Below are 21,702 nucleotides of genomic sequence, written 5' to 3'. Positions count from 1 at the left end.
TGCAGCCCAAGGCCAAGTGTCTTTTATTCCTGTGTAGACATAGCCTCCATGACACCCCCGCCCCCTCAAACTGCTGGCACCCAGGCAGAATGGAGGTGGAAGCCTCCGGACTCAAATGCAGAGAGGACAAGAGGTGGGCCTGGGAGCAGGTTGTTGTTTGTTGGGTCCTTGCCTAATTTAGAAGTTGGAAGGGGAGTCATGAATGAGCCAGGGAATTTCAGGTAGAGAAAGGATGGCCTCGTCGTTAAGGCAGCTGAATGTCACCTTGGAGAACTGGATTCTGGGGGGAGGGAATAGATTGGATAAGGAGTCTCATGAGACTGGGGCTGGAGGGCAGAAGAGGGGAGAGGAAAGAGGGAAGAGAAAATAGGATTAGCTGGGCCAGGAGACTTGGACAGTGAACCAGTGGGGTGGAGAGGCTGGGAATGATTGGGAGCCAAGAAGAGACTGGGACGAGAAGCCTGAGGAGTGGAGACTGGGACTGGATAGGCAAAGAGAAGGATCCAGAGACAAGGACTGGAACAGTTAAAGATTGGAGGGGCTGGGAAAACAGGAGTCAAGCTTGGCAGTGTGGGGGGAGGGCAGGCAGAAGGCTCTGTGACCACTAGAGTACACTCCCTTCCATCACCTAGAATGGAACTCAAGATTCCTGAGTCTCACCATTCCTCTGCTGGCAGCATATCTGTAAAATCCACTGGCAAAGTGGATGTCTCATCCATAGGGGCCAACTTTTCCCAGTGCTGGTGGAAGCTCGCGCCTCCTCCCACCCCAGCCCCGCCCCAACTCTGCCCCTGCCCTGCCCCCAAAGTCCCCGCCCCAACTCCACCCCCTCCCTGCACCTATTGGAATCCTTCCCCAAATCCCCGCCCCGGCCCTGCCTCTTCCCCAAGCGCGCCGCATTCCCTCTCCTCCCCCTTCCCTCCCAGCACTTGCCGCCACAAAACAGCTGTTTTGCGGTGGGAAGAGGTGGGAGCTAAGGGAAGAAGCGGTGCGCTCAGAGGAGGAGGCGGAGGTGCGCTGGGGTGGGGCGGGCAGGGAGTTGCCGGTGTGTGCAGAGCACCCACCGATTTTTCCCCGGGGGTGCTTCAGCCCCGGAGCACCCACGGAGTCGGCACCTATGGGCTCATCCCCCTCTAGTGCTGGTCTACAGAGAAAATGACAAACTACTATTGCTACCAGTTACTCTGCTAGTTCAAGGGGCAGAGGTCTGTGAAGTGGGTCCAAAGATTCCAATGTGGCTGATGAACCATGTGGGTGTCAGTATGATGCCACATGATGGAATTTTTTTTCAGTTTGCTTCTTTTAAAAATGAGGAAATTACACATAAAGTACATCAAAAGAACATTATTAAGGTTGCATAGTCAAGTACTCAAAAGCTAGGCCAAGCCAGAAAAACTGGCTGTGCCCCTTTGTGTGCATTATGAAACAGTCATTAATTGCATGATCACATACTATTTTTAACTACTGGACCCTACCTAATTCAGTGCCCACAATGGATCTGCTCTGGGGATAGATCAGGGCTGTGTTCTGAATGAGGTTGTTGTTTGTTGGGTCCTTGCCTAATTTAGAAGTTGGAAGGGGAGTCATGAATGAGCCAGAGAATTTCAGGAAGAGAAAGGATGGCCTCATCGTTAAGGCAGCTGAATGTCACCCTGGAGAACTGGATTCTGTCCCTGCCTCTCTCAGATATTCCACTGTGATGCTAGGCAAGTCCCTAGACCATACTATTCACAGGTGGTCACTAATTATCTGTTCTTCTTTTTCTGGGTTCCTGACTTGAGACCCTGGATGTGATTTGCAGTAGTGTTGAGCACTCACTGATGTAACTGAAGTCAATGAGAGCCATGCTTTATATAGAGCACTGTATAATGTTCAGAACTCTGACAACACAGGTTCTAGGTGTCTCAAGTTAGACACCACATAGGTGGAAATTTTTGACCTGTAGTCCCTCTATGCCTCAGTTTCCCATATGTAAAATGGGGATATGACCCCCTCACCTCATGTGGGTGTTGTGATGATAAACTAATGTTTGTGAAGCACTCAGATAGTATGCTGATGAGCACCATAGACAAGCCCATGAGGAAATCAATGGTTCTGTCTTCAGAGCAGGATTTGACTGGTGTGAGGTAAATAAGGTATGGGACCACACTTTGAGCAGTGAGGAGAAAACAAAATACAGAACAGCTGCTCATTCCCTGAGCACTGTCCACCAATGCACTTATAGATTTCTTAGCGGTTCTGAGACCACAGCTCCCAGTGATTTCAGTTGGAACTTAAGAGCTCACCACCACTAAAAATCAGGCCTTTGATATATAGTAATTAATATATAGTATGTTTTTGTTTCATAAGAAAACTATTTTGTTACTTAAAAAGGCTCCCCCCCCCCCTTTTTATGTCTGTAGGGTTTCATGACTTTGCTCTACCTCCTTGTGGAAGATGTCTTTCTCCTCATTAATTACTACAGCTTCAACTACTGGCTGTATGTTGGGCTGTCTATTGCAGGATTAATATACCTGAGACATACTCAGCCTGATAGGCCACGGCCTATTAAAGTAAGTACATTACAGAAGGAAATAAAACATAATATACAGTCAATGCATCTGTTTGTATATACATTACAGTATATATCCTTAGTACTAAGGATGTGTCAGCACTTCCCTTATATGCTACTCTTTTTAGCCACATAAGTCCTTTTAACATACATTGTCACAAGTTAAGGAGCAAATTGTATTCCAGCTTTCAGAAGGATATCTATTATGGCATTTTTGCTATATACAGTATAAAAATTGACATTTATTGATTTTGTGACTCATTTTTGCTTCTTTCAGAGTAGCAGCCGTGTTAGTCTGTATTCGCAAAAAGAAAATGAGGACTTGTGGTACCTTAGAGACTAACCAATTTATTTGAGCATAAGCTTTCGTGAGCTACAGCTCACTTCATCAGATAAAACCCTCTTTGTTTTTAAAATGAAATTGTCTAGGCTCCTTAATCCATCGTGTGTAAGCTGGATGGGCCCTTATTTTTGTTTAATAATTTTTTCTCATAGTGGATCTCTACATTGCCATAGTTACAGCCAGGGTGCCTAGGACTCTGACACAGTTCGATATTCAGGTTGGATTATACCTCTCATAGTTTGGGAAATTCTGAGCTGCCAGACAATAGTTCCACCTCTCCTTCTTTTGTAGGACTAGTACTTTACTTCCTCTTCCCTTCATCCATATATATTTTGCCATCCAAGATACATATGGTAGTGGGGGAGTGAGGTATATTAATGCTACTTGGGTCCTCCAGGAAATGGTATCCTGTACACTCTTCAAGTACAGAGGAGTGTTACGCAGTAACATTCAGTCAGACAAGTGAATATAGAATACAAATTAATACCCCTTCACGAGCTTTTCCAAAGACCTTTTTATTTTTGACTCTGTCTTGTCACAGTCTCCTGCACCATCCTTACCAGCATCAGTTTTTGTCTCTGTGTTATTAAAGAGCGCAATGTTTTGATTCCTATCCAGCATCTACCACAAAAGTAGAACTCCTGTGTACAATCAGCATTGAAGTACATTCTCTAAAGCTAGTCAACTTTCTAATTCTCCAAAGCTAGTCAATTTTTTTTAATGTCAAGTTTGAAAATTTCATTCAAATTTTGAATGTAAAAAACACAACAAAAAACCACACAACACAACAAGCAATAGAGGAAACTTTTGCTCAAATTTTTCCTGTTTTTTGACCAGCCAGCTCTGCTTTCTGTTGGATATCAGACCGACAAAACATAAGCTGCTCATCGGTCTGCTGCAGCCCACAAAAAGTTGTAAAAATGAACTATTGGATTCCACACTTTACTATATGCAGCCCTGCTTGACAACAAATAGCCTTGATAAAATTTATTGTCTTCACACTTAATTTACAAACTCTCCAGCTAATAGGCAGAAGAGAGGAGAGAGAGTGAAATCCTGACCGTATTCAAATCAATGGGAATTTTGCCATAGACTTCAGTACACCCAAGAGTGCATGCAGAGAGTTTATCTAAGCTGACTATGGGTGCCAATTTATCAATTTCTGTTACTCTTTGCCTGCTTAGCTGACCTCATATTTTTGCATGGAATTTTGTGCACTCACAGTGTATTGTTTTCCTCAATTTACATTTTATTTACATAAAAATAATATTTATACAAAACCTCTTTCTCTGTCTTATACATTACAGCTAGCTCTTAAAATGTCATGATGTTGTGAAAGGCTGTTCTTGAGAACAGTGGCGAGGTATCAGTGTGGTTCTACTTTGAGAAATGAATCTGTAAAAAAGTTTATTATGGGCTTCCCTATTTGTTTTCCAGTTATTTCCATATCAGATTTGCTGATTTTACAAGCAAAATTATGTGTTTCTAACTGTCAACTCTGCAAACTCTAGACTCTTGAAAGTCAAGCTGGGTTCATTCAAGTTCTGACATACAAATGATAAAAATTCTGCACTCAAAGCTTAGAGAAAAAATTCCCTACATGGTAGTGCTCAGCTTCAGTGCTCTGCTCTTACTGCATTTGTGGATCTCTGATAAATGGCAATTGGAGCTGAGTTTGTGCCATCCTGGAAACAGGATGGACAGATACAGACACACACATGCATTTACACCTGGGGGGCAGAGGTGATCCCCCAATTCTCCTCCAGACTCTTCAAGTCATTTATAATGTCCTTCCCCCCACTTTGTAGTATATGAAGGGTCCTCAAGTTAAACCAAAAAAGAGGCAAAAGAAAGGTCCTTCCAAGTGAAGGGAAAGGTGGCCTGTCTCTAGCCCATCTTTCTAGATTCAGCTTTTTGGGCTTGGCCTATTAATAGGTCTATTGTCTTTTATTAGGATCTAACTCCAGCCCCTCCTCTTGGGGCATCTTGCTTCACAGCTGGTCGGTGCAGCTTTAGGGACAGTGTCTTCCTCTTGGCTGATGTGTCTCTGTTGTCAGTAGTCTATGAGGTGAAGCAACCCACCTCTTCTTCACCACTCCTTCCTGTAACAGCTTTCCCTTTTTTAGCTTCCCTCCCTCTTCCAGGCTGAGCAAGCCTTACAGGCAAGCCTCATTAGCATTTCAGTGTGTAAGGCCTCACATTTTTCAACAGTATGTTTGATTGCTTCTTTTAATTCACATTGATCTTTTTGTATCTGCAGCTCAGCCTCTTCTTTCCTGTAGTATACTGTTTATGTTCCATCTTCCTCGTCATGGTTCCTCTCTATAGCAACACAATCCATGCTCTCATTGGAATTGGCATAGCCCTCTCTGGAATTCCTGCATATTATTTGGGAGTCTATTTACCATCTGAAAAGAAACCTAAATGTCTTCAGTGGCTCTCTGGTAAGCAATGTAGGTTTACATTAGTATGTGAATATGTACATCTCTACGTGCAGGCACCTGTAAATATAAATTGTGAGAATCTTGTCAGAAAACATAAAAAAAACTTAGCTATTTTTTCTGGATTTTTGTAAAATTTGTTCCCTCTGAGATTTTTAATATATATCACATAACATGTCTAGGAAGTTTTACTGAGTTTGTGAAATGTTTTAGAGGAAAAAATAACCTGAACCATGCAACTTTACAGAATTTTCCTTCATGTAGATACAATAAAAATATTACAATACATTAATTATAAGTCATTATGAAGGAATAATTTACGTTGGCTCAGTCAAAAGTCCTCCTAGTGTTGAAGACAGAAGAAGAGCTCTGTGTAAGCTCAAAAGCTTGTGTCTCACCAACAGAAGTTGGTCCAGCAAGATATTACCTCACCCACCTTGTCTCTAAAGACTAAACTCATTCATGTTTGGTCTCCTGGAGGGCTGAAAGTACCACATCACTGTATTGTTTCACTGACTGACCAATTAGTATAGTATCTGAGTTAGAGGAGACCACCTTTTTTGGTACCCAGTTAAAATGTGAATTCTGCTATAATGATGGATATTTGAGATTGGTAAGGGGCTAACATTTGCATTGGGGAAAAAATTGGTGGTCCTGTAGGGCTGTACATATACTTATTTCTGGGTGCTCTCTTCCAGGAACAATTGAAAAAGTGTGTGTGTGTGTGTGTAGGATGGGACAGATGCCATAACTTGTATAAATAAGCTGATGTGAGGTTTTGAGCTTGTAAACATCAGCAGAAAGTTTCCTAAATTATTAAATCATTAATTTAGTGGACTCAGGTTCAGAAACTAGTGGCTGCAGAGGATTATGCATATCTCTGCTACTGACTCACAGACTAGTCTTGAAAGGCTCAGTCCTGAGCTCCTTGTTCAGTTTGATCCCAGCTCTTACAAATTTCCATTAAATTCAGTGAAGGGCTGATTAAAAAGTAAGAATTTCAAAGTTGGGCTTTGATGTCTCTGTGAATGATTTACCCATTGGAAACATGGATTTAATCCGCTTCACAGAGGGGTTGCAAAGCTTAACTAATGTTTGTAAAGTGCTTTGATATCCTTGGACACAAAGTTTATAAAAGATCAAAGTTCTATTGTAACTTTGTCTCATTAATGTGTTTTTTTTATCTTGCAGCCACAACAACAAAATATGTTCAGATGTTGTTCTACTGTTGTCTGACAGACTTGGACATTCAAGTGGATCAGACAGAAGCTAAAGCCAGATAGGGTTGTCTGGACATTTTCATACTTGAAGCATTTTTAGAGTCTGAAATTCTTTGTGTAGGGTTGGTTACACAAAAGCACCAACAATTACACTGTGCATCAGTTTGATGTTAAATATTTCTGTGCTTATTTTATTAGCCCCTTCACTGCCAAGGGTATTTACCAATCCCTGTTCAACAGGATTTTTTTCTAACTTTGTTCATTAATGCTGATGATTAGCTGATGATTGTGAAGTGCTTTGAAAATATAAAGCACTGTATGAATAAGCACTTCATGTTACATAAGTGTTAGTTTTTGTAAGCCTTTTGGAATAAATCTATCCAGTGCAAAGCAGAAGCTTGAGAAATAAAAAGACAAATGAAAGAATATAATGCAAATCAGACACTTACTAGATTTACATTTCTAAAGCTGAGGTGGGAGAATAATAGAATCATAGAATATCAGGGTTGGAAGGGACCTCAGGAGGTCATCTAGTCCAACCCCCTGCTCAAAGCAGGCACAATCCCCAATATTGTTTTTGTTTTTTTGCCCCAGATCCCTAAATGGCCCCCTCAAGGATTGAACTCACAACCCTGGGTTTAGCAGGCCAATGCTCAGAAAGTCACAATATAAATTTAAGAATTGTATTGCAGTTAGAAATTTTTCTCAGCAAAAAAGTTTAAATAGGCAGGCAAGCATTTTCAAAGTATAAATGCATCTCTAGAACAAAAAAAAAAAATCTAATCCATGTTCCCCTAAGTAGATCCCAGCAGACACATTTAATTTGGTTACAAGAAGAACACAAGGGAAGTGGACTATCTGAAAAATAAAAGCTCTGTGCTATACCTTGTGTGAGGACATGCAACAATTATCATCTTTTTGCAGTAGAAGCATTTCAGGTGACAAATTAGTTCACATAGTTGTTGTCACAGGTATGCTAGATCTCTTGCAGATCAACTTGTTGTGGAATAGGATAAAAAGACTGCAAGTTCCACGTCAGTATATACACATTCAGGGGTAAGCGCATCACCTTTCTATGGTGTGCCTGTGTTTGGCTATAAACATCAAAAATTGTGGCCTCATAAACCATAGTAGGTATGCTGACTGACTTTCATTTAGGAAGGAACTAAGCATCTATCTCCTGAAAACATAGAAGAGAAAATAAACATCCTGAAAGAAATATCTGGGAATTAGGCCCCAGAGGTGATTCCTCTAGCCTTTCTTGATATACACTATACTTTGTCATCCTGTAGGATGTATTACGCTTACTTTCCATAATGCTATTGGAATATATATAATATTCTGTCTGTAGCTTCATTATCAGTATTCCTTTCAGTAGCTCCAATTAATCTAAGACATCTGATCCTAAATTGATCTCTGTAGCTTTTAGCTTGGGTGGTACAACATTATCCTTCATTATTGCCTGCTTGGAGAGAGCTGTGTGAGGGAGGGGGAATAGGATTGTAATGGGGCGGGGTTACTCACAGCAGGTGCCACCTCTTTGAGAGCTGATCCCCCAGAGCAGTCACATCCCACCTGGCATCCTCTTCTGTCATCATTTGCATACCCTGCCATCTCTCTCTCCCTGCAATTCAGGATGCTCTCTCTTCCTGTCTTGGCCCTCCAGCCATGTCTATATGTGCAGAGAACATCTTCACTGAAGGCAAGTTCACCCTCCCAAGGTGGACCCCAGAGTTGCTGAAGGGGGCTGACAAACAGCAAAGGGAAGAAGGCATCTATACCCCCGAGGGAAGCAGTCCTGTGTGAGGTGGCAGGGAATGGGTTAATGGTTGCCCCAATACAAGAGGAGTGTAAGAATTTGAAAGAGTGAAGAAACTGGGAAAGAAGGACAATGAACTACTTCATTGTCCTTCTTTCCCAGTTTCTTCACTCTTTCAAATTCTTACACTCCTCTTGTATTGGGGCAACCATTAACTACAGTCAGTCACTCACACTCCCCTTGTGCCAGGGTCATGCCCGTATTCTCCACCAAAATTGTAACTGAGCTGACTCACCACAGGTGGCGCCTCCTTGTGCCTGCCATGGGGATCAGCTCTTGCCTGGTCTGGCACCCTCTTCTGTCAGTTGTTCCCATTCCCTGCCACCTCTCTCCCTGTGACTCAGGGTGCTCTCTCTCTCGGTGACTTGGCCCTCTGGCCAGGTTGCTATAGTCCTTCTGGGGGATCAAAGTCCCACTGGACGACTGTCCTAGGCAGTCTGCTGTCTCACTTCCCCAGTGGCTGGCAGGGGAACCCAGATCCGCCCACTACTCTCTGTTCCAGCCCAGGGACCCTACTATCAGCAGCCAGGGTTTGCACAGGGCCAAACCTTGCTGCTGTTTCCCTGGGCTACTTCTACTTTGCCTCTATAAGGCTCTTTGCCTCTATCAAGCTCTTGCTCTACCCTCCTCTGGATATGCCCTTCCATCAGGGCCAGGACCTCAGGGCTCCTATTCTCCCCCTGCTTTCCTCCTTTCGCTAAGGCCAGAGAGTGCCTGCAGGCTGCCTCACTGCAGCCCAATTCCCCCTTTTTTCCTTTTTTCTTTTTTATGGTGAAGCAGACTTAACTGTATAGTCTATAGCACCACCAACTATTCTTCCTCAATACTTACTGGTTTATATCCTCTCACTCTGCCTTGTGTCTTTCAGGTAATGCAACAGCGCTTTTAACAATACTCCATTTCCCCGATGTTTTTACTACATAACAATGTAATTTTTTTTTACCTTAAGATGTTTGAATTGCTCAAAAAGCTTTTCCCTTTCTTTATCAAAGCCCTTACATACCATAAAAGGGGATCAACTGTTTTTTCCACCTTACGGAGTGCACGTAGTCCATCTTTGTGTCTAGTTATTTGACAAAGATTTGTGTTTAAACCACAACGGTCAGTTAGTACTCTAAACAAAAAAACTTCACTAGTCCTACCCAGACTCTGAAGTATGTCATAATCCTCAACTTTAGGTCACAATTCAAAAACATCATCTTCCTCTTTTTTCATTAATCCAAATTTTTTTAAAATGTTTCTGTACTAGGCTTTTGAATTCCTGTTTACTCAAGGGTATTTCTATGTCAATCCCTCCATTTCTTACATCATTTTGAGCCGCTTTGTCTGCCATTTCATTCCCAGTTGTCCCCAAATGTGCTGGGATCCAAGCTAATGCATATATCCCAAACTGTACTAATTCTTATTAGAAATATAATTTCATTGATTAAATTACTTTTACATTCTGAGACACCGTTTATCACCATCAGGCCTGACACTGAATCTGAAAAAATAACCACTGCTGCTGGGCATACATCCCAGATCCAATTCAATGCTAGCATTATTGCTACTAGTTTGGCTGTCATGATACCTACATAGTCAGATATTCTTTTAGTTGTACAAATTCCCTATTTCGATATATGATGAGTGACAGGGTCAGGCCAGATGGCTACAGGAGAGTGATAGAAGACATATATTAGCCCCAGGTTAAGCAGGTCCCTTTTCCCTGGGTAAGGTAACAGAGGCAGTTCCAGAACAATCAGGAACTTGCTGGAACCAATTAAGGCAGGCTAATTAGGACACCTGGAGCCAATTAAGAAGCTGCTAGAATCAAGACAGGCAGGCTAATCAGGGAACTTGGTTTAAAAAGGACCTCACTTCAGTCAGTGAGGGGTATGCAAGGAGCTGAGAGTGAGAGGGCGTGCTGCTGGAGGACTGAGGAGAACAAACGCCGCTATCTGGCATGAAGAGGAGAAGGCCAGGGGGAAGTATCCCAGGGAGTTGTAGCTGTCACACAGGTGTTACACAAAACACTGTAGACAGCTATGATCCACAGGACCCTGGGCTGGAACCCGGAGTAGAGAGTGGGCCCGGGTTCCACCCATTCCCTCAACTCCCTATTGGATACAGGAGTAGTTGACCTGGACTGTGGGTCCCACCAGAGGGGAAGGTCCCTAGCTTGTCCCCCGACCCACTAGGTGGACCGCAGGGATTGTTCTCCTTCCTTTTCCCCATGCTGGCCAGTGATGAGGTTAGCTGAGTGAACGGCAGGTTTGAGCCACTAGCAAAAGTGGCCAAACTGAGGGCTGCCATGAATCTCTGAGGTGAGCAAATCCGCCAAAAATTGCAGGACCCACCAAGGCAGAGGAGGAACCTTGTCACAGATGATATGCCCTCCCTACTCTTCCTGTTTTTTTTTTTTTCTTTTCTGCACCCATCTGTATGTATTTGACAAAACCAACTTTACTTTCCATTTATATACTGGTTCATTTTTAATACCTACTGTATCTTTTTTACCCTCATGTTTATATAATAAATCTAAATCCATGTATGGCCATGCAACTTTCCACCCATAACTAATTTTCCCATGACTAAAAGTTTTGACTTTGTTCAACTTTTCCTTGTCTTTCAACTCCTGCATCCACACTTTAACTCAAATGGCATGTGGAGTTCCAACGTCATGATGCTATAGTTCTCTTACCTAATTCCCAACAATCCTCATATATATATGTTTGATACTTTCATCATTGCAGTTCCCATTAATTTTGTTCCAGAAAGATAGATCCAATAGTTTTGTTCATAGCTTTTCGTGACATGCCACTTACACTATCTGTAGCACTTATAGGTGTTGTAATAAATGCACCACACAGAAGTCATAGCACCTGGGCTTGTATTAAATCTCTTTTCTGTAAGTTCTGATTTTGATGCTGACCCAAAAGCATGGCAGATATAATCAACAACTGGTTCTGATTACCACCAACAGTGTTTTCTTATCCACCCCGCAATTAGTCATACAAAGACTTTTTTTAACCGGTTAATCCTTCCTGTACATTTGTCTGTAACATAGCTTATATGATCTTTCCAAAGTAATTTAGTATGCGATATTATCCCTAAGAATTCAAACCTTTTAACCATATCTATTTACTGTCTTCTCCATACGGACACAGTTTACATTCCTTTGTAACTTTCCTTTTTGTAAAGCTCAATCCTTTGGTTTTAGCAGTGGAGAATTTGAAACTCCATGCATTTCCTCAGTCAGAGGTCTCTGATAATGCTTTGTTGATTCTCTTTTCTGCCACCTCGGTATTCCTGCTCCTAACCCACAGAGCACAATCATCTGTGAATAGAGTGACACCTACCCCAGCACTTATGTGTTTTGGGAGATCATTTATCATAATAGTAAATAAAGTTGGGCTGATAACACTTCTCTGTGGTGTACCATTTTTAATATTATATATATTCAACATAACTTTCCCAACTCTGACCTGCATGGTCCTTTACTCAAAAATTCTCTAATACACTCATACATTCTTCCCCTGATGCTAGTGCCCCTACTTTGTACAATAAGCCTTTTCTCCATGGCATGGCATATGCCTTTTCAATATCTGGAAAGACAGCTATCATGAAACCCTTGTGTCTCATACTTTTTTGTATTTCAGCTTCTAATTTAGCAATGTGATACATGGTGCATCTTCCTTGCCTAAAACCACTGTGCACCTTATCTATAATGCCATTGTTTTCCAAATAGGCAGCCAATCTTTCATTCACCCTTCTGTCCATAATTTTACCAGACAGGATGTAAGGGCAATTGGTCTATAGGCATCCACTTTTGTGGATAGTTTGCCTAGTTTTCATATTGGAATTACTATTGCATGTTTCCACCCTTCCAGTATCACTCCTTTCTCCCATATAATTGGTTCCAAGATAGCACTCAAAGTGCTTTCAGAGAGATATGTGAATATTATCTTACATAATAGATCATGACTCTCTTCAGTGAATTGTCTTTTAACCTTGAGGAAAACTTCACTTTGATCATTACTCATCCCTTGGTAAGTTTCTGCTAAAACTCCTCTTTTCTCATTATCAGAACTTCTAACTATGTTGTCACTCCCCATAAGACCTGGGATGTGGCTACTCTCAGTCTGAATTCCATTCATTGTAATTTGCCTGTATACTTCTGATATCTTGGTATCTTTGTTCATCTACCCACAGTACTTCCTTCAACACTCTTTCTTTGCTTTTTTATAATTATTTGTACTATTGCCCTACTACTTTTATACTTCATTAGATCTTCACTATTCATTGTATTTTTGTTGGGTTTTTTTAATAGGCTTTTTTCCTTCCTTTAAATGCCATTTTGCACTTCTCGTTCCACCTGGAAATGAGTTTGAACTTTTGGGATACTTCAATATCCTAGATATGGCTACAGTAGCAGTAGCTATTAATCCCTTTATTATATTACCATTGAAATTGTCTATGTCATCACTCACAAATTCAGTACATTTACATGTAAACAGCTCTCAGTTAGCTTTCTTAAAATTACAGGTAGGTACTTTTCCATTACCTTCAACCTTACCTTGCCCTTGAAAAGTAATAAGTAAGTCCCTACTTGAATTGCAGGATGATCTTCAAATAATTGCGGCTGAGTTGCAGACAAGACATAGAAAATCAGGGGAAAATAATAATGGACTTTTATTAATAATGGTAATTTGGAAAAGCCAAAGTAGACCTATTTGTTTAAGAAAAATTTCCTGGAATGATATAAATACTCAAGTATGTTATGCTTGCTAAAAAAAATTTCTATATAACCAGATATTTTTGCTGCAACTATTCACTAAAACAAAAAAAGTGAGTGGTACAATATAAAATTCAGAAGACTAAAAGTCTTAACACAACTGCTGTAGAAATTGAGTCCAGCCACTTTAGCCTTTTACATCTTACAGGCATTGAATGTTAGTGCAGTACTAATTGCATACTCAACATGTATGCAAAATTATGGACTGTGCAAAGTAAGCCAATTTAAATAAAAATTGCAGTGGAAGCCTAATATTGTGGGATCTGCAATTTTGCAATATCATGAATGAGGTAGAGCCTTAGTAATAAGTATAGGGAAATGATTACTGCCCATTCCTTCTTCCTTATATATTTCCCAGTTGCATTTCTTTGCAATAACTGCTATTATAATTCCCAGCTCTAAGCAGGAAAAACTACCATCTGCTGCATTTAATTTAGTTGGGGTGCCATTGTTTAAACCACTAGATTGTTTTCATCAGTGAACTTTTCTAAACATGCACCATTTTTATCAGCTGTCTTACTTCCCCATAATTTATTATGACTGTTTAGGTCATCATGTGATATATGGTATTTTAGCATTCTTCACTATTTCTTGTCACTCTAGACTTTCTAGATTCCCACATGGATTACAGCTATCATAAATCCTTAAAGAAGTATTACTCTTCCGCATTGAGATCTCACCAGCATTATATTCTAGGCTTCTTCATTCATTTCTTCATTCTCTACTGCTATGTAGTTTAATTTTTTCCTTATGAAATTATAAATGTCTCCTCCTCTTCCTAGTTTTCAGTTTTGCCTAAAGACAATATACCCTGGAATTTTAAAAGTAAGCTTTTCAACCAACCCTGTGTCCTGGATACATATGACATCTGATTTAGTTTTCATTTTCAGACTATTTTCTTTTAGTTCTTGACTATGTGCTATCAAAAAGTGTGCATTCCAACAAAAGATTGAGATCCCCATACTAGTCATATATCACCATTAATTTCATTCAAAATTGCATGAATATAGTCCACTGCTAAGTTGATGATGTATAGGTATTTTCCCCACTGCCCTTCTTATACTTTTCATTGTTTCTGATTTTTCCCCAGTTTGTGATGTAAAATTTATCATTATCATAAATGAAACAAACCTTTCTTTTTTCATTACTAGTATATAATTGGCTATTCCTAGTATATCATTGGCTATTCCTTCTACCATCTTACAGTCTCCTAACTCTTACAATAACCCCTATGGATTTTTTTTAATCCAGTCAGCTATTTTCATAGGGGTAACATCACCTACTCTTATTTCTTTGGCTAGGGATCTTACAATTATAACATTTTGGTTTATTTCCTTCCTTGGCTTTGTTTTTTTTGCTGAAATCATCATCTACTTCTGCTTCTACTCTTTTTTCCCTCTACTTTGTATCCATTCTCCCTCTCTAACAGACTCTTCTTCAGTTTCCAGAGTGACTTCACTGGGGACCAGAAAATCTTCCAGCCATCCCAGCCCCCCTCTGCTGCCAACTTCCTGGCTTTATCATAGCATTGCCTGTCCCTTCTCAGGTGGGCTCTACTCCTAAACAGAGGTTGCTTAGCCAGCATAATTCACCTCAGGTGTGGCCTATCAAGTTAGTTGGCCCCCTTCTCAGCTTCATTAATCCTTTCAAGGCTGGTATGCAGTGAACATCCCATCACAGGGGGTAAAGGGAGTGACTGGTAGCTTATTCCACTCAACCTCCGTCCTCCCCCACTATGCCAAGGCCACTGGTATATTCTGATTAGTGCAACTCCTGGACAGCCTTTGCTGACAGGGCTCCTATGGAGCCTTAGGCAGAGGCTAATGCTGCATTTGCCCAGCAAAAACTCCAAGGGAGAGCAACCATGATATTGCTCCCTGCCCTCATCTGTGACTGAGTCTCCTTTCCCCTCTGATTTACTGTGGGCAAAGAGGTGTGACAATAAAAATACACTACATTTAGGTAAATAAGAACGTCAGAAGTGGATATTGATCTGCCTAGCAGTGGCAGCATTAAAGTCTGCACATTACTAAATTCACTTAAATATACTAAACACCTTTTTTGATCATTTGGTCCAGCCAGCCCAGAGTGCCCCAACATCTCCGGATATGTAGAAGGTGACACAAAGTCTAGAATGGTGGTTCTCAAACTTTTGTACTGGTGACCCCTTTCACATAGCAAGCCTCTGAGTGTGACCCCCCCCTTATAAATTAAAAACACTTTTTAATATATTTAACACCATTATAAATGCTGGAATCAAAGTGGGGTTTGGGGTGGAGACTGACAGCTCACGACCCCCCCCCATGTAATAACCTCATGACCCCTGAGGGGTCCCAACCCCCAGTTTGAGAACCCCTGGTTTAGAATGTGTGTCCTCAAAGGCCTGCTCTGCTATCACACATCAGGATGTTGTTCACGCCTCTAACTTCAGCTATAACAGGTCATCTGTAACCTACAGAGAGCCCAAGTCCCCAGACATTTTGAGCTGGACCCTAGGCTTAACCACAACCAACAGGCACAATTTAAATTATGACAGGCCCTGCCTACACAGAGTGCTATGTCATGTTTGATGTTAAGCTGTATGTCCTTGTCATGGTTCCTTCCCCATTCTGAACTCTAGGGTATAGATGTGGGGACCTGCATGAAAGACCCCCTAAGCTCATTCTTACTAGCTTAAATTAAATTTCCCTGAGGTACAAACTATTTTACCTTTTGTGCCTGGACCTTTTGCTGCCACCACCAAAGTGTCTAACAAAAATAACAGGGGAAGTGCCCACTTGGAAACGTCTCCCCCCAAAAAATATCCCCCCAAGCATTACACCCCCTGGTGAAGGCTTGATAAAAATCCTCACCAATTTGCATAGGTGAACACAGACCCAAACCCTTGGATCTTAAGAACAATGAAAAACAATCAGGTTCTTAAAAGAGAATTTTAATTAAAGTAAAAGAAAAACCTCTGTAAAATCAGTAATGGTAAATACCTTACCATTCAAAGCATTCAAAACATAGAGAATCCCTCTAGGCAAAACCTTAAGTTACAAAAAGACACAGAAACAGGAATATACATCCCATTCAGCACAACTTATTTTATCAGCAATTTAAACAAAACAGAATCTAACGCATATCTAACTAGATTGCTTATTAACTCTGTACAGGAGTTCTGACCTGCATTCCTGCTCTGGTCCCAGCAAAGGCAACACACAGACAGAGAGGACCTTTGTTCCCTCCCCAGCTTTGAAAGTATCTTGTCTCCTCATTGGTCATTTTGGTCAGGTGCCAGAGAGGTTATCTTAGCTTCTTAACCTTTTACAGGTGAAAGGGTTTTTCCTCTGGCCAGGAGGGATTTAAAGGTGGTTACCCTTCCCTTTGTATTTATGACAGTCCTGCAGAACACATTATGCCAGTGCTCTGTAGTCTGAAGTGGTTACCTGGCAGCTCCCTATAAACTGTTTCCCTATGGGAATACAAACACAAGGAAGCACTAAATGGTTTGAAACTTGGGTACCTGAGATACTGTCTCAGCAGTGGAGATGGCAAAGCTAAAGGCATCTTGGCAGGATGATTCCTGCAAAGGATCCTTAACTACAAAACTTGCTTCCCTCCCATTGTCTGGTAAGATCCTGAATTTGTTAAACTTCTGGATGTTCTGCAAAGAAGCTTGTCTTTTCTTTCAGGATTTTTGGCAGGAGCTGGGTTGAGGGATGTAAGTGATCAGATATGAAGTTATGAGGACAGGCAATATTACTGAGCTATATGGATAGTTGACTCTCTATTTTGTTAATATTTACTTTGTTGATATTATTCCTTGAAATTTTTATATTTTATGTATTGTATAGAACCTAGGGCTAAGCATAATTGTCTAAATAATATTTGATCTTTGCAAAGTGCTAGGGAGTTGTTTGTATGTTTAGTCTACATGCAGAACAGATAACAAACCACACAACCTTCCACTCCAAGTGTAAGGTGCTCTTTTTTACTCTTTCTTCTCAAACATGAATACATTGCAACATGTGTATTTATTTATTTTTTAAATATAAAAACAAAACATTCCACTGCACATGCGTCTCCCCCAGGAGAGAACAAACAACACATGAAATATATTAGTCATTTTACTTATGTACTACTAGGCGCTTGGATACTGTGGCGATGAGCACAGTACAAGAACCTATCTAGAACAGAATAGGGTCAGAACATTGCAAGCCAAATTTGCATTTTTAGACTACCCTGACGTGTCTGTTTTCTACAACTTGACAAAATGAGAATGTATGGGATAAAAGGGATACCTGCTTCAGATTAAAGCCCTTGCTCAATCCAGTAATGAGCATTCCACTTTTTGAATACTTAAAATCACATTTCCCTACAGCACTTAGGCTACCAAACGCATTAAATTTTTCAGAAAAAGTCCTGGGGCCGAAGACAACAAGCACCATTTGCTTTTTTCACACAAAGATGTGGAGTAGGATACTTGCCACCCAGTCCCACATGCCACATCAGTGGCTGAACAGTGAGAGAGAATGACACATGTATAGCAGTGCTCAAAGGTGTAGCAAATTACAATTCTAGGGATGCACATTCTTTTTTCAAGGCCCTTTAAGGCCAAGGATTCGGGAACATGCAGCTTCTGGGAATTGTAGGCAAGGTTGCAATGCATGATGGGAGATGAAATAGCATATAACGCAGTCTTTCATCATTCTGTAAGATGCCCTGGAGGTAGCAGCTACTTCTTAGGGGAAGGTCTTCAGAAATCTTAGATCTGTTGTGATGGCTCTCTGTCACACTGGAGAGCACTGAGCCCAGTGGGTGCTATGAAAAGATGTGTCAAGAGGCAGGTGGGAAGCAAAAGGCTTGGGGCAGTATAATACTGCTATGCGCTGAAGGCCCAGTGTCAGTAGTGGTTCTTGTTTAGAATCTCTGACTGGAGCTTCTGAAGAGGGAGGGAGGAAGCATCCCCTTCAGCCCATGCAGCAACAGAGAAGAAAAGCAGGCAGACCCTGGTGGGGAAAGGACTATTTGATTTTCTGCCTAGGATGGCAGCAGAAACTGTTGGATTGAGTCTTGTATGAACAGGGCCAGCGAGTGAACCTGGCTTCACCGTTCTTTTCAATCTGTGCATCCTGTCAGGTTGTATATGTCAGGCCTCGGTCTCCCCTTTGTGTCCCCTCTTCACTGCTTCAGGATTCTGTCATGACAGAGTAGAGCAGGAGATGGAGACCCAGGCCCTCACCCTCCATCAGGTGAGATCAGGGCCCTAAAGGGGAGTTGCAGTGTGTGGACAACACAATGTTCCATCCCAAGTTACACAGTTCCAGGCATCAGCCTCACTCCTTGGTGCAGCCTGTAACTCCTTCCCCCTTCTGACTTGGCTACCATTGCCCTTTTAAACCGTCCCTTCCCATGGAGCATGCCCTGCAGCTGTTGAGGGGCAGGGCCTCCATGGCGAGGCTCAGTACTGCTCCATAACTTGCTCTGATTTAGTGTTGGGCCTGAAAAGCCCATCACACATCCTCCCCTTTAGCTCCAGAGTCGCCAAGTGGACTTGTGTTGACAGACCCCACCCCTAGTCATTTTTATGATCTCTGCTAGCTCAGTGTAGGTTCAGGAGTTTTGGTCTTTCATGGACTGTAGCCATTGTAGGGGTGTTTAGTCAGTCACCAGCCAGACCAGGTGACCCCATAGGTAGTAGGGTAGGGCATCTATAGCCCCCTTTACTGCTTGGGCCTCCTTCTTGATCACCAAATAGGCAACTTCCTTGGGGAACAACTTCCTGCTAAGATAAAGGACAGGATATTCCTCTCCCCGCACTTCTTGTGACAGTGTGGTTCCAAGGCCAGGATCAGATGCAAAATAAAAGGCCTCAGGAAGTCAGGGTGAAACAAAACAGGTTCCTGAATCAGTCACCTAGAAGGTTTTAATACCCAGAAGGCTTTGTCATGGGCTTCAGTTCAGTGGATCCTCCTTGGTGAGGCATCTTTCACCAGAGCTGTTAAAGGGGCAGCAATTGTGGCAAAGTCAGGGATTAAACGTCTATAATATCCTGCAAGCCCCAAGAAGCGGTGTACCTGTTCTTCTGCAGAGGGAATCAGCCATTCTGATCAGGTCTTCATCTTTGGCCTTCACCAGTGGGCATAACAGTCTCCCTGACAACGGTGTATCCCAGCTAGTTCACTTCATGGTTGGCCAAACGACATTTAGCGGGGTTGTCTGTCAGTCCAGCTTTCTGGAGTGCCTGTAGGGCTATTGTGAGGTTTTTATGTGGTCAGCCTAGGTCTCCCTATAAATGACAATGTAATTGATATAAATTGCCACAAATGCCTGCGTGGTGGTAACACTTTGTCCATTAACATCTGGAATGTGGCAGTGGTCCCATGCCACCTGAGGGCATGGTTTTAAATGAATAAGCCTATGGGTATACAGAAGGCAGTCTTCTCCTGGGATTTGGGAGTGAGGGGGATCTGCCAGTAATCCGTTGGTCAGATCAAGGGTGAATAAATACCTGGCAGCCCCCAACCTCTTCAGCAATTCATTCACTCGAAGAATGAGATAAGTGTCAAACTTGGATACTGCATTCAGTTTTCAAAAGTCAATGCACAACCTTGTTGAACCTTCTGGTTTGGGCACGATAACGATTGGACTTCACCACTTGCTGTGTGACTCCTCAGTGACACCCATGCTCAACATGCTCTGCAGTTCATGCTGCGCCATCTCCCACGTTTTCCTGGTTGCTGTCGCACATTCTCTCACCCTTTTCATCCAGGTTCAGTTTCTATAGGGTGGGACACCAGACAAATCCAGCCTGGGTTTGCCAAAAATATGGATGGGAAGGTGCTGATGAGTTAATGTAACTGCCAGTCTGTTCTGGTTGTATCCCTTCTTTGATTGGCACTATCTGTGGGTTGGGAACCAACATAGCCTGGGCCAGGCTGTGCTGAGCTCAGGCTCAGGACGGAACAGAGTGAGGAGTGACAAGGAGTCCCGCCTGTTCTTTCCACACTGTCAGAAGGTTAACATGATCTATCTAAGCAGCCTTTCTCTTCCCTGGCTGGCAAATTTTCTGAAACTGGGGTCCGTGGGCCCTGCTTATCAACTCCTCCCCCTCCCTCCCTCCCTCTCTCCCCCTCCCTCCCAGCTCCTTCTGCACACTAAAAGTCCAGTGGTGCAGCAGGGCTAAGGCAGGCTTCCTACCTGGCTCCGCGCCACTCCTGGAAGCAGACAGCATGTCCCTGCAGCCCCCGGGGGGGATAGTAGGTCTGTGCACGCTGCCCCTGCCCTGAGTGCTGAGTCCATAGCTCACATTGGCCAGGAACTGTGGCCAATGGGAGCTGCGGGGCGGTGCCTGAGGGCAGGGCCACCATGTGGAGCTCCCTGACCCTCCCCTGCCTAGGAGCCACTGCCAGAGGGATGTGCCTGGTCGCTTTCAAGAGTTGCTCGAGGTAAATGCTACCCAGCCGGAGCCCACACCCCTCACCCCCTCCTGCACCGCAACCCACAGCCCGCACCCCGCACCCAAACTCCCTCCCCCTCTTGTACCCAAACTCCCTCTCAGAGCCCGCCCCCTGGCCCAGCCTGGTGAAAGTGAGTGAGGGTGGGGGAGAGTGAGCGATGGAGGGAGGGGAGTGGAGTGAGCAGGGCCAGGGCCTCAGAGAAGTGGTGGAGCAGGGGCATGGCCTCAGGGAAGGGGGCAGGGCAAAGGCTGAGCGGGGAGGTTGGGGGTCCCTGAAAAATTTTAAATCAAAATGGCGGTCCTCAGGTTGCTAAAGTTTGAGAACTGCTGTCATAATCTACAGTCCTAACCCGTTTTATTATTTAGAAGGGATCTTGGCACCAGGCAAGTCTGGTATGCAAGTTGCTAACAATGCTACTGAGTTTATTGGAACTACGTACCCTAAAAAGTAACACTTTGTTGGCTCTGCAGACAACTTTTAGTAATGTAGCTGCTGCTCCTCATGTATCAACTCAACCAGATGCAGTCTCCAGGTCCTCAGCTGGTGTAAATGTATATAGCTCCAGCATAGTCAATAAAGCTATTGAGATTTACGGCAGCTGAGACACTGGTCACTCGCTTCTCTTTTGTATTTGTCCTGCTTAAGTATTTGTCCTCTTTTTAGCCTTTGCTCACTCTCTCTGTTCCTGCCTTCTTACTTTCTAGGGTACATTGGCAGAACAAGAACTACAAGCTTACTAACTGCACTCTCACAGTACATGTTATTTTTATAAAGAGTCAGTGAATTTCTAATCGGTACCAGTCTGTGACTTGACTGTGCCCTGGATTATGCCTTGCCAGCAATGACAAATTCTGCTGTTTTCCGAAATGAGATACCATTCAAAGAAGCAGACTGAGTTTATTTACTGGAGATTTTTTTCAAGGTGGTCTTCAAGGCTCCCTTTTCTTCTTTCTACTCTCCTCAAGCCCACACCTTGTAATAGGCCTGCTCCAGTGAAGATGGACTGAATACATCACCCTGTGAAGTCCATCAGTACTAATCTTAACTGTTGATAAGAGGGAATTACTTGAATTGTTGTCTTTTGTCTTGTTGTCTTTTGCTCTTTACATAAA

At 42.6% G+C, this 21,702-nt stretch overlaps 1 protein-coding gene across 1 annotated transcript in view; it reads left to right on the top strand.

The window, feature by feature from the left end:
• The window catches only part of LOC144260330 (Y+L amino acid transporter 2-like), a 38,914-nt gene extending 32,041 nt beyond the window's left edge, over window positions 1–6,873 (top strand). Inside the window, exons 8-10 of the mRNA XM_077808935.1 lie at window positions 2,403–2,552; window positions 5,155–5,338; window positions 6,527–6,873. Of these exons, the coding sequence (XP_077665061.1) occupies window positions 2,403–2,552; window positions 5,155–5,338; window positions 6,527–6,618 (426 nt within the window). The 3' untranslated portion in view covers window positions 6,619–6,873. The remainder of the gene's footprint in view (window positions 1–2,402; window positions 2,553–5,154; window positions 5,339–6,526) is intronic.
• The last annotated feature ends 14,829 nt before the right edge of the window (window positions 6,874–21,702 follow it).

The sequence above is a fragment of the Eretmochelys imbricata genome, chromosome 2 (assembly GCF_965152235.1).
Source record: "Eretmochelys imbricata isolate rEreImb1 chromosome 2, rEreImb1.hap1, whole genome shotgun sequence".
NCBI classification, from domain to species: domain Eukaryota; kingdom Metazoa; phylum Chordata; order Testudines; family Cheloniidae; genus Eretmochelys; species Eretmochelys imbricata.
The sequence above is the reverse complement of the archived record's forward strand: the minus strand, read 5'-3'. Positions and strand labels throughout refer to the sequence as shown.